Here is a 12,859-nt window from a genome sequence, read left to right on the forward strand (position 1 = left end):
ATCAGGTGGCAGCTTCAGGACTCTGTGGCATTCCCTGAATGAGCCCTGGGGGTCTCCACCCCATGCCTGAAAAAGAACAGCCCTCTGAGGGACAGCACTCGGTGGGTTACTAGGATTAATGTTCAGAAGCAAGAGGATGTTTATCTATCGGTTAGGGCTAGGACTCCTGGGTTCTGTTCCCAGCCTTGCCTCTGACCCGCTGTGTGATGGTTGGTAGGTCACTTAACTTCTGTGCCTCAGTTTCCCCACCTGTAAAATGGGGATTAAATCCCCTCAGGGGAGGGGAGATTTCCTACTTCTAAAATGGGGAGCCTCAGATGTGCTGCGCCAGGATAGTTGTTTGTATTTACTGTATCGATCGTGCCTAAACCCACCTTGCTCGCTTGCCTTTTAACATCGCAGCTTCCCCTGATGATTGGCTGTAGTGCTGCGGTGGGGAAAGCGCCTCTGAGCACATAGCTCATTGTTTGAAGACAATAACACGATGGAGGTGAAGGAAGGACTCAAGTATGACTTGAGTAGGTTACTGTGCATGACTCACCAGGCGCCTGGACTCTGCCTCCTGCTCTTCCTCTGCTTGTTTGTCAGAAGGGGCGCCGAGCTGTGCACATCCCTTCCTTCACAGCTATCCAGCTCCCACAGCGGGAGGCAGAGCTGTGGCCGGTTACCCTTTCAGCTTCATATGTTCCTAAAGAGAGGCCTTCTTGAAATAGCCGGGACTGGAGTAAAAATGGCTGAAAAACGTTTCTGATGATGAGACACGTTTTCGTCAGAAAACTTCTGCTCACATTTTCTTTTCCCCGTTTTCTGACCCGCTACACCCTGGAGCTCTGTGTATCGTAGTTGGGAGTCGCCTGCTGTTTTAAAGATGACTGTTGTAAGCGCTCTCAAAACTGCGTGCTGGTTTGGATCGTCTGTAAACTTGCTGTGCCTCATCCAGAGGTGGGGTAAGATTAGTGGTCCAAATGTGAGGTCATTTGAGGAAGGGGTTCCTGAAATAGAGCCCCCCTCCCTAAAAAAGGCAGCATTCTTCAAAATCACCTGATTCTTCGAACATTTCTTTACATATACCAGGAGCCAGGGAAATACCTATATCGAGGGAGCACTTTTCAGGCCTTTCTCATCCATGGTTTATAAGACAATCGGGCACAAATACATGGTCATTTACAGCTTCGTGAACCAAATGTTTCTTTTGCGCTGGGGTTGAATGGTTATAGCTGGGGGACCGTAGCTCTCTGTGGGATTAATAAGACGATGGGTGATGGTAATTTAGTGGGGAAAAGCTGTGATCCCACAAGCCTCAGAGTCAGCCCAGGGGTCAGACCCCAGCACAGTGATGAAACCACATTGGTTGAGGAGGAGATTAGAGCCTGCAACAGGATCCATGTGGATGGCTCCCTGTGCACACACACAGGTCCAACTGCAGGTGCCTGGGATCAAGAATACATTAGCCCTGCACCTCTCCAGGATAGCACAGATACCCCATCACTGATGATAGCAGTAATCCCAGCTCTTTTATTGTGAGGTTCATCTGTAGTATCCAAAGTGCTTTACAAAGAAGGTTGGTGTCATCATTCCCATTTTTACAGATGGGGAAACTGAGGCACAGGGAGGGGCAGTGACCTGCCCAAGGTCACTCAGCAAGCCAGTGGCAGAACCAGGAATAGACCCAGGTCTCCAGAGTCCCGGTGCTCTATCCACTGTGACACACTGCCTCTTCTATTAACATCAGAACACTACAGTGGCCATACTGGCTCAGACCAAAGGTCCATCTAGCCCAGCATCCTGTCTTCCAACAGTGGCCACTGCCAGGTGCCCCAGAGGGAACGAACAGAACAGGTAATCATCAAGTGATCCAGCCCCTGTCACCCATTCCCAGCTTCTGGCAAACAGAGGCTAGGGACACCATCCCTGCTCATCCTGGCTAATAGCCATTAATAGACCTATCCTCCATGAACTCATCTAGTTCTTTTTTGAACCCTGTTATAGTCTTGGCCTTCACAACATCCTCTGGCAAGGAGTTCCATAGGTTGACACTGCATTGTGTGAAAAAATACTTCCTTTTGTTTGTTTTAAACCTGCTGCCTATTAATGTCATTTGGTGACCCCTAGTTAAATAACACTTCCTTATTTACTTTCACCACACCAGTCATGATTTTATAGACCTCTATCATATCCCCCCCTTTGTTGTCTCTTTTCCAAGCTGAAAAGTCCCAGTCTTATTAATCTTTCCTCATATGGCAGCCGTTTCATACCCCTAATAATTTTTGTTGCCCTTTTCTGAACCTTTTCCAATTCTAATATAATTCACCCCCTTTAAGTACTCGCATGTCTCTAATGTGCATGCAGTGGAATGTAACGTGCGCTTGCCAAGACTGAATAAGCTCAATCTTTCTGAATGTCCTTCCTCCTGCTACATTCCACCGATTGTCTGTTACACCCCACCCACTGTAACACATCTGCAGTTAAAGCGTAAGCTCTTCCTGCTAGCGGCTGTGTGCTTTGCTTTGTTCTGTAAAGCACCTGTTTGGGGCACTGTCAAACAAATGAAGAAGATTATGTTCCGGGTGGTAGCTGACTGTTTGTTCCAGCTGGGGAGTGCTTCATTTTTCAGGTTCAGGCTAGGTGCATAGTCCACTCTTTTGTATACGTTTTCCATTCTTTGCTATACGGAATATCAGGTGGGAAACATACACAGATGCATTCCCAAGGTATTAATATATCTCTGATACCCTCAAAACCTCTAACCATGCTGTAAGTATCTGCAGTCCCCAAAGGTAAGGAACCTTTTCGCCAATTGCAGCTAGCATGACCCAAACCTCGCCTCTTCTCCTAACACCGACACACTGACTGTAATGGCGGGCTCGTCTGGAGCTGTCAGGTTGTGCTCTGTGAATCAGACGCAGCATCAGAGGCGTCCAAGTCCTGGACAGTGTGTTTGCAAAATCAAACTGACACATGGCGACCCGCCCAGCAAAAGGGCCCCATTGCTGAGAAAGCTCAGCGTGCTTCTCTAGCGAGTGGCAGGTGGGTGGCTGGGTGGGCCCCCGGGTTGAAGCGCTGTCTCGTTTTGTTGCACACTGGGACATGGTGGCAAAGGCGCTGCTGCTTCACAGCTTTCTTCTGCTTCTCGTAAGTTTCCTTTCGCTTCCCCACCCCAAAGGGTCACGCCCCAGCCTTCCCATTCAGGTCCCACCAGCAGAGACACTTCTGCATCAACCCCAACCCACTGAGTCACCCTGACATCATCGCTGGGAAGGCAGAGAGAATGGGTGAGGATAAATGTGTCAAAGTCTGGGCTTCCTCTGTCCTGCTTACCTTCTCCAGGCCTGTCCCTTAGCCTGTAAGCTTTATAGGACAGGGGCGCTCTTTATTTGCATCTTGCATAGCACTGAATGCCTCACTGGCCGGTAATAAAGCCCAGGGATAAGTATCCCGAGCTAGGAGCCCGCTGATCTCTGCACCGTGTTAGCCTAGAGCTGGGAGATTGTCTCAAAAGTTCCAGTCCCATAATCAGTGCCACAAGCCGGAAAATGCAGTGGTGACGTACTTGTCAGAAGGCTCAGTAGCAGTAAAGCCCGGGGGATACCTGGCGAATCAGCCATCCTGCTCGTGTTCAGAACTTGGGAGCCAGCTGCTGACCTAGCAGCTGGTGTCAGCGGCGGCTGCGTGTTGTTCTGCAGTGTCCTTGCAGAGGCAAATGTTTCTTTTTTCTTTGAAAACTGTTCAGGGAGCCATAAATTAATTCAGCCCTTGACGAATCGTCCAGTGCAGGGGTGGGCAAAGATTTTGGCCTGAGGGCCACATCGGGTTTCCAAAATTGTATGGAGGGCCGGTTAGGGGAGGCTGTGCTTCCCCTAAACAGCCAGGCGTGGCCCGGCCCCCATCCACTCTTCCTGTCCCCTGACCGCCCCCGGACCCTCTGCCCCTGACTGCCTCCCGCCAGCCCATCCAACCCCCTCCTCCTTCTTGATTGCCCCCCCCCAGAGCCCCTGCCCCCATTCAATCCCCCTGTTCCCCGCCCTGTGACCACCCCGACCCCTATCCACATCCCTGCCCCCTGACCACCACCCCAATCTCCCCTGCCCCCTTACCGCGGCACTGCCTGGAGCACCAGGACAGGCAGCCATGCTGCCCAGCTGGAGCCAGCCACACCACCGCGCAGCACAGAGCACCAGGTCGGGCTGCGGCTCTGCAGCTGCACTGCCTGGCAAGAGCTCGCAGCCCCGTTGCCCAGAGCATTGTGCCAGCGGTGCAGTGAGCTGAGGCTGTGGGGGAGGGGGAACAGTAGGGGAGGGGCCGAGGGCTCGCCTCCTGGGCCAGGAGCTCAGGGGCCGGGCAGGAGGGTCCCGCTGGCCAGATGTGGCCTGCGGGCCGTAGTTTTCCCACTCTGGTCCAGTGTGTTACCAGGGCATTTAACCTTCCCGCCACCAAAGTATGACATGGCTCTAGGGCAGGGATCGGCAATCTTTGGCACGCAGCCCATCAGGGAAATCCACTGGTGGGCCGGGATGGTTTGTTTACCTGCAGCGTCCGCAGGTTCGGCTGACTGTAGCTCCCACTGGCTGCGGCTCACCATTCCAGGCCAATGGGGGCTGTGGGGAGTGGCAGCCAGCACATCCCTCAGCACATGCTGCTTCCCGCAGCCCCATTGGCATGGAATGGGAAACCATGGCCAGTGGGAGCTGCAATCGGCCAAACCTGCAGATGGTGCAGGTAAAAATGGTCCCGGCCCGCCAGCGGATTTCCTTGACAGGCCGCGTGCCCAAGGTTGCCGATCCCTGCTCTACGGTTTGGGGAGAGCTGATGAAGGGTGGGTTTAGCAGCTATATAGCAGTTGGGAGAGGTAAAGCTAGGGGTGAAGGGGCAGATTTTTCAGCGCTAATATGCTGTTGAGATGAATGGAGACCATTGAAATCTCTTATGTCCGACAGTCTGCAGGCTCAGGAAAACAGCACTGCGCTGGGCCACATTTGGAAGGGTTTCCTTGTGAGGACTACACACTTAGGACCTGAATCTTCCCTCATTGGTGTGAATCGGGAAGTCTGGGAAAACAGTGGCAGCTAGATCAGAATCAGACCTTTTTTATATATATTTTTTTCAACAAAGCTTAAATCCCATTGCTTGTGCTAGCTAAGCCCCACTCACAAATTCTTTCACCCTATTGGTGAGTGCATTTGCCAAACCCTGAATTAACTAAAATAAGCTTTATGTAGGGTGTTTCATATTCTGAGAAGATTTTCATTCAGATACGAGGGCCATAAGAATGGCCATACTGGGTCAGACCAATGGTCCATCTAGCCCAGTATCCTTGTCTGCCTTCAGTGGCCAATGCCAGATGCTTCATAGGGAATGAACAGAATAGGGTAACTTGTCGAGTGATCCACCCCCTGTTTTCCAGTCTCAGCTTCCAGCAATCAGAGGTTTAGGGACACCGAGAGAATGGGGTTGCATCCCTAACCTTCTTGGCTAATAGCTATTGATGAACCTATTCTCCAACATATCTCATTCATTTTTGAACCCAGTTATACTTTTGGCCTTCACAACATCCCCTAGCTACGAGTTCCACAGGTTGATTGTGCATTGTGTGAAGAAATATTTCCCTTTGTTTGTTTTAAACTTGCTGCCTATTAAATTAATTGTCCCTGGTTCTTCTGTTATGTGAAGGGGTAAATGTTTAAAGCCACGGGGTGGGTTAAATTGCCTTCTTTGTACTTAAAGGAGTGGTTAATAAGAGACAGCCCTGACTTGCAATGAAACTCCGCTCTTAGCTCTGTGCAGTTGAAGGGAAAGCAACACATGGCAAGCTGTCTTAAGACAGGCAGAAGGACAGTAGAAAAGAGTAAACGCTGTTTTGGTTGGTGGGTTAAAGGTAATCGAGTTGATATAATGGACTTACGTACGGCCTTTGACTTAATGCCACACAACACTGATTACAAAACTAGAACGATATAAAATAAAAATGGCACATATTAAACGGAATAAAAACTGGCTGATAGGTCTCAAACCGTAATTGTAAACGGGGAATCGCTGAGCTGGTGTGTTTCTAGTCCCTGTGGTCTTTAACATTTTTATCAATGACCTGGAAGAAAACATAAAATCATCACTGATAAAGCTTGCAGACCAATCTTATTTAATGTTTTCGTTCATGACCTTGGCACAAAAAGTGGGAGAGTGCGAATAAAATTTGCGGATGACACAGTTAGGGGGCGTTGCTGACATGGAGGAGGACCAGACCATCATACAAGAAGATTTGGAGGACCTTGAAAACTGGAGTAATAGAAAAAGGATGAAATTAAATAGTGCAAAGTGCTAGTGCATGGACTTAGGGACCAACAAGAAGAATTTGTGCTGTAAGCTGGGGATGTATCAGTTGGAAGCGAGAGAGGAGGAGAAAAACCTGGCTGTATTGTATTTACAGGATGACTGTGAGCTGCCAATGTGATGCAGCCATGAAAAAGGCTAATGTAGTTCTAGGATGCATCATGCTAGATCTTTCCACTAGAGATAAGGAAGTGTTATGAACATTGTACAAGGCGCTGGTGAGACCTTATCTGGAATACTGTGTGCAATTCTGGTCTCCCATGTTTAAGAAAGATTAATTCAAACTGGAACAGGTTGAGAGAAGGGCTGTTACGATGATCCAAGGAATGGAAAACCTGCCTTATGAGAAGAGACTCAAGGAGCTTGGCATGTTTAGCCTAGCCAAATGAAGGTTATGGGGAGATAGGATTGCTCTCTCTAAAGACATCAGAGGGATAAATACCAGGGTGGGAGGGGGGTTATTTAAGGTAAGCACCAATGTGGACACCAGAACAAATGGATATAAACTGGTCACCAACAAGTTTAGGTTTGAAATTAGACGAAGGTTTCTAACCATCAGAGGAGTGAAGTTCTGGAATAGCCTCCCAAGGGGAGCAGTGGGGGCAAAAAACCAAACTGGCTTCAGGACTGAACTGGATATGTTTATGGAGGGGATGATATGATGAGACTGCCTGTGATGGCATGTAGCCAATCTGTGACTGCTAGCAGTAAATAGCCCCAAGGGCTGGAGATGGGACACTAGCTGGGGAGAGCTCTGAGTTACTACAGAGAATTCTTTCCCAGGTGTCTGGCTGGTGTGTCTTACTGACCTGCTATGGGTTTAATTCATCTCCATATTTGGGGTCGAAGTGTTTGGGCCTGGTTGGGGATTATCAGACCTAGCTGGGAAGAGGTCAGGTGATTTCTACAAAGGCCTGATGGGTTGAGCTGAAGGAAGAGTTGCAGGGAGGACGTTGGCTCCTGGGACAGGCCCTGGAGGAGGGGAAGGAGCCCCTGCAGCCCGCGGTGGTCGGGGGAGTAGATTTGTTGTGTTGGAAGAGTAAGCTGTGTCCTGAAGGAAGGGCTTGAACAGACTTGATGTGGCACTAGCTCTGCCTGGGCAGGGGAGACAGGCCAGCAGCCCACGGGGGGCTTGTTCTCTTTCTGAATATTGAGCTTAGTGATGGTGAAGTGGCTGAATTTTGTCCTCCCTCTGTTTGACCTCAAGACCGCTATGGCATGGGCAGGGCATCTGCTGCCCTTCCAAACTGCCTCCATCTACGGGGTCCTCTCTAGTGATGAGGAGTGACTCAATGTTTGGCCTTCCCACTGAGATGCCCCACAGTGCAAACTGCTATCATGGCATGTGGACACCTGATGGAAGCTCACCAACTCCTTTCCTGCAGGCCACCCATGAGCAGTAGCAAAGGGAAATAGGGTTTAGCAAGGCTGATTTCAGCCCAGGGATTCTGCATTCTTCTTTACTGCCGTGGTTCCCGGGTGCTCCCTATGCAGGTTTGAGCGAGGAACCACACACCGCTGTGGTTTACCACGTATGTTTTTTACAGAACTGTGCTGTAGGCCAAGGGAATGCAGATTCCGAGCAGATGTAGAAGATAAATTCCAGCAGTCCTGGTATTTATCAGCATGCAGGGGAATATCCGCCAACCCTTCTCTATTAGTGCACGGAGGTGGGTGTTTTGGAAGAGCTGTTTTGAGGGACAAGGGAATAATGCTGGCACAACCCAGCTTGTGGTATGCAACTAACTTGCTTTGGGACCTTGGACGAGTCTCTGTGCCTCAGTTTCCCCATCTGCAAAATGGGGAAATACTTTATCTTGCCAGGGGGCTTAATCATCAATGGTTTTAAAAGGGCTTTGATGTTCTCCCATGAAAGGAGCTTTACAGTGTCAAGGTAATATCAGGTGTCTCTGGGCTTGGCACTTCCCTCTAGCCTGAGCCAATGACACTCTCTGGAGATCAAGCTAGCTGCTTTGCTGCCTCCATGAGCCAGAATCATTCTTCCCAAGACAGATCGGCTCCATTCTGTGACCTCAGAATGGGCCCATCAAGAGTTCCTTCAAGCTCTTTGGTGTGTTCGGAGCTGTGTTTTAGCTCAGCCTGTAAAGAAAGGGAGGTTGGAGCATTGTGTTCAAGTGTTTAACGTTTCCTCCCCTAAAAAGACGTGCAGATATCACTCGCCTTAGTCGGACCTCGGTGCAGCACAAATACAGCCCGCAGCCTCTTGGGGGGCCCAGGAGACAAGGAAGCAAAAGTGATAAATCTGGGTTACTGGGACTGTTACGCCCAGTAGGTAGCAGGCTGGATTTTCCCAGGTAGGGATCAGTGGCTTGTTCTATACAGCACAGCTGGCTACTCTGCTGCGTTGCTCGGGGTGTCCCACCAAACACGGGATTCAGCTGTGGTTTCCAGGGTAGCACTTGTCATGGTTATCGGGTGAGCTGCTCCTCTGTCCCCCTCTGGTATCTCAGTGCACGTCCTCAGATGTCAGGCCTTTCTGTCTTCTGGGCTGGAATCATGCGAATCTCCCACCCTCAGACCAGACCCTGGGCTACCAGACCCTGTGGATCAGCCAGGCTTACCCAGCGGGTCTGCCTGCATTCAGGCACGTGCAGCCCTTCCCTTCAGGAGTCTGTGACCATGGTCAGTACAGTGACCGGACAGCCTGCATGAACCGCAGTGTTGATAGAGCATTTAGAGACAAAGATCTTAAAACAATAAGCAGTCACCATGCATGTTTCTCTTACCTATACACCTCCCATCCCCGCAGGTCCAGCCGCTTCAGACCCCACAGGAGGTATCTGTGTCACTCTTTCCCAAAAAGCTCTCCAACAGCTACCCCCCATGGAAAGAGAGCCTCGTTTTGTCCAGTCAGAGATCCCTTCTCCTGGTCAGTTCCTAGGCTTTGGCCCTGCTTGTCCAAACTGGTCCAGAAGGTCAAGGCAGAGCCCTCAGAGCCAGTGGCTCTGCCGTTGTCCTGTAACAGCCCTCAAGTGTTTACTGTGGGGTCATCATCATTTTCCCATTACGCCTCTGGCGTTTAGGGCAACGACGAAGCTCCTCCACTCCTGTCTGTGTCTGGCAAGTCTTTCAGTGGTTCCCCACCTGTGCCCCAGGTTTTTCAGCTCGGCTTCCACAGCTCTCCTCCATGTTGTTTTCGGGCGGCCTTGTTTTCGCTTGCCTTCAGGTGTCCATCTTATTGCTACTCTGCTGATTAAATCAGTTTCCATCCGAAGCACGTGGCTATTCCATCTCCAGTGCCTCCTGGCAAGGATGGTGCTCAGATCCTCTTGGCTGCATTGTGTCAATAGATCTTGGGTTGAGATTGTTCTGGGCCAAAAGGTACGGAGGATTTTTCTGAGGCGGGTTGTATGGAATGACTGCAGTTCGGACATATCCTACTTTACTGTGGAGTGGCTTATCTTAATCTCTTGTTTCCCCTTGCTTCTTTTCCCAACAGCCTTGTTGATTTAACCCAATATACAGTGAACAGCCCAATAACCAGGCCAATTCACGGTATTCATAAATCGTTACAGGGCAGCTCCGCATGTGTCCGGGTGCTCTCCAAAGCCTGACCCCTGCATGCATCATGTGGATGTCTCTGGGTGGGATGCCAGCTGGGTTTGTAGTTAGTTATCAATTTTTTTTTTTTTGTCTGCATCGCGACTAACACTTTTTTTCCCCCTTGTAGAGCTGAAAAAACAGAAGTCCTGAGTGAAGATCTCTTGCAGGTAAATTGACTCTCTTTCCTGACAGCTGGCGACCACAGTCAGAGACCTGCTTAAGGAGGTCTAGATTTCAGCGCCCCTAGAGAGGCAGGCTTGTCTGGTGGTTAGGGCACTAGCCTAGGACTTGGGAGGCCTGGATTTAAGTCCACAGCTTGAATAGATTTAAGGTGTGACCTTGTACTGGTTATATAGTCTCTCTGGGACAAACCCATCACTAGCAAGCGGGAGGGCTCATTTTACTCCCCATTCCATAGCTGATTGTAGGGGGAGCTCTGCTGGAGTAAAGCGCATCTCTCTGCAACGCACGCTGGTTGGAAGACTGCTCATTCGTCTCCCTATACGGGCACAAAGCATTTGCTCTCAAGGTTGGAGTCAGGTCATGTACAGTCAGATCAAGGACTGCTTCAAAGGTCAGCTTCAAGATGAAGCATCCGATGAAGTGAGCTGTAGCTCACGAAAGCTTATGCTCAAATAAATTTGTTAGTCTCTAAGGTGCCACAAGTCCTCCTTTTCTTTTTTCAAGATGACCATAACCAATCCTGCCTGCCCTGTTTGCAGCTGTATTTGTTGCCTTTATGCACAAACCGGATTGAATCAGCTGCATGTTGTTCTGTTGTGGGTTTGCGGGCTTTGCTCAGTTTGGTGATGTGGATTTTCGTTTCACGTTCTAAAAGGAAATCGAGTTTTCAGAGGCGTTCGCCGCTGACCTAACTCTGCTCCCACTTGAGTCAGTGGTGCTGTTGACTTGGATAGGAGCCAAGTTAAGCCAACGCTTGAGCACTTTTGGAAATCCCACCTAGCATCTTGCATGGCATTAGCACTGATGCTGGGGTCATAAGACTCGATAAGATGTCTCTGCTGTTCACGTGCTGTTAATAGAGTAATATAAAATGCCAGCCCCACTCCCTGCATTGGGAGAATTTTGTTAGATGTGCATTCTGCGCACTTCCACATTCTGTGTATGTGGGTTGTTGTTGATGACTGGTTAATGAGAACAGAGGGAATAAAACCTATCCTAACGCATTGCAATGGGATGTGCCTTGATGAAAGTGACAGTGCTACTAACTGGGCTATTGACGACGAGTACGCAAGGGTATACCTGGCTCACAGACGTGTGGCTACGGGATGGGGATGGTTTGAGAGGATTCCAGCAGAGGTAACTTTAGACCACACTGAAACTTGAGGCTTTATTTTTGTGTCAACAGCAATATTACTGCTTGCAGCATGTCATTCTGTTTACTTTTCATGTTACAGTAGTGTGGGGGGGGGGGGCGGAGGGGCTCCCACATCATAGGTCGGAATCCCATTGTGCTAGGTGCTGTACAAACCTAAGAGAGATGATTCCTGCCCCAAAGAGTTTACAAACACAGGAGTAAATTCCCTGGCTTTTATGTTGCATCTATGTAATCTTCTCTGAGCATTTGTACCATGTTCATACACCGATCTCTTTTGTCTGACAAGAAACATCTCCACAAGGAAGAAGTCAAACTCTTGAGAAACAATGATGCCACTTCTGCAGACATGTTCCTGTTGTTAAAGGGAAAAGAAACAGATAATGTCTACACAGTAATTTCTTTAGAAACGGTTAAAAGTGTTTTTCCAAGTGTTCCGGGAGATGCCATCACTTCCTCTTCTAATCACACTGCTACACACACAAGCCATCTCAGTTTTTCAGGTGATGCAGAAGTAGGAAAGTGCAAGGTGGAAGTGAGAGAACGTGTGTGCCCCTTAGTACACGGGTGCAGTGACTTGTGTCATTTGGGACTATTGCTTAACAACGGTCCGAGCGCCCTGTGCATGTCAACAGTTCCGTCCTCTGCTGAGTCCCGTGAAGGAAAAATCTATGGCATGAAACTTTCCTGCAAAATTCACTGCTGTGTGCGTGGCATTCTTTGCTCAGGAGAGGCATGTGACTGAGTCAGCTTAAAGGAGTAACCGAGGCCTTTGCCTGGGAGTGTTTCCAAGTGGTTTGGAGAAATCCAACATGCTTTACCCTTTTATAGCCCATTTCCTTTTAGGATCTGTCACGGATCCACAGGATCTGCTCTCTGCCCCAGTCCGGAACCAGTCCCTTGGGCGTGACCCTGTTAGTGTGCCAGACCCCAGGAGCCACACAGTTCCACAGGGCGGGACCACGCCAAAACTGGGTCTTCGGGTGCCAGCCTTCCCTGTCAGACTGTATCCATGGCTCCCTGCAGCGAGTCCAGCCAGGCCACACTCCTGTGGGAGGCTTGGGGCACGTCTACACTTAAAATGCTGGATCGGTGCAGCTGTGCTGCTGTAGCGCTTTAATGGAAACGCTGTAAGCCGATGGGAGAGAGCTCTCCCGTTGGCGTAGTTAATCCCCCGCCCTGAGAGGCCATAGCTATGTCAACGGAAGACATAGCGCTGTCTACACAGGGGTTAGGCTGGTATAACTATGTCACACAGGGGGGTGGATTTTTCACACCTGTGAGCGCTGTATTTATACCGATACAGGGCTCTAGTGTAGACCAGACCTTGTTCTTTATCTCATCGGAGTGCAGTGCTCTCAGGGGGTATTTGCACTGACACCAGGCACTCTTTTCAAAACAAGGTAGTGATTAGTCTCCGGGTCAGAGAATCTGGGAGTCCTTCGGTTAGCACAGACCAGCAAAGGTTAGGGCACAGTCCACGCTAGCTAAAACCATGCTGCTGTAGGAACCATCTCCCCTCCTTTCTTTGTCCCAGGTAAGAGTCCCATGTCTCTGGGTATGTCTACATAGCAATTAAAACCGCCCCCCGGGCCAGCCTGGGTCAGCTCCGAGGCTGTAAAATTGCAGTGTAGA

At 49.7% G+C, this 12,859-nt stretch overlaps 1 protein-coding gene across 15 annotated transcripts in view; it reads left to right on the forward strand.

The window, feature by feature from the left end:
- Positions 1-12,859, forward strand: part of ARHGAP44 (Rho GTPase activating protein 44) — a 146,453-nt gene that overhangs the window by 73,351 nt on the left and 60,243 nt on the right. For 12 of the 15 annotated variants that reach the window (XM_043528384.1, XM_037914471.2, XM_037914467.2 and 9 more), the window contains exon 2: positions 10,016-10,055. The exons of 2 other annotated variants lie outside the window; for them this stretch is intronic. In XM_043528384.1, the coding sequence (XP_043384319.1) occupies positions 10,016-10,055 (40 nt within the window). Of the gene's footprint in view, positions 1-10,015; positions 10,056-12,859 lie in introns of those variants that run through there. One more of the 15 variants, XM_037914470.2, reaches the window with a different exon arrangement.

The sequence above is a fragment of the Chelonia mydas genome, chromosome 14 (assembly GCF_015237465.2).
Source record: "Chelonia mydas isolate rCheMyd1 chromosome 14, rCheMyd1.pri.v2, whole genome shotgun sequence".
NCBI lineage: Eukaryota > Metazoa > Chordata > Testudines > Cheloniidae > Chelonia > Chelonia mydas.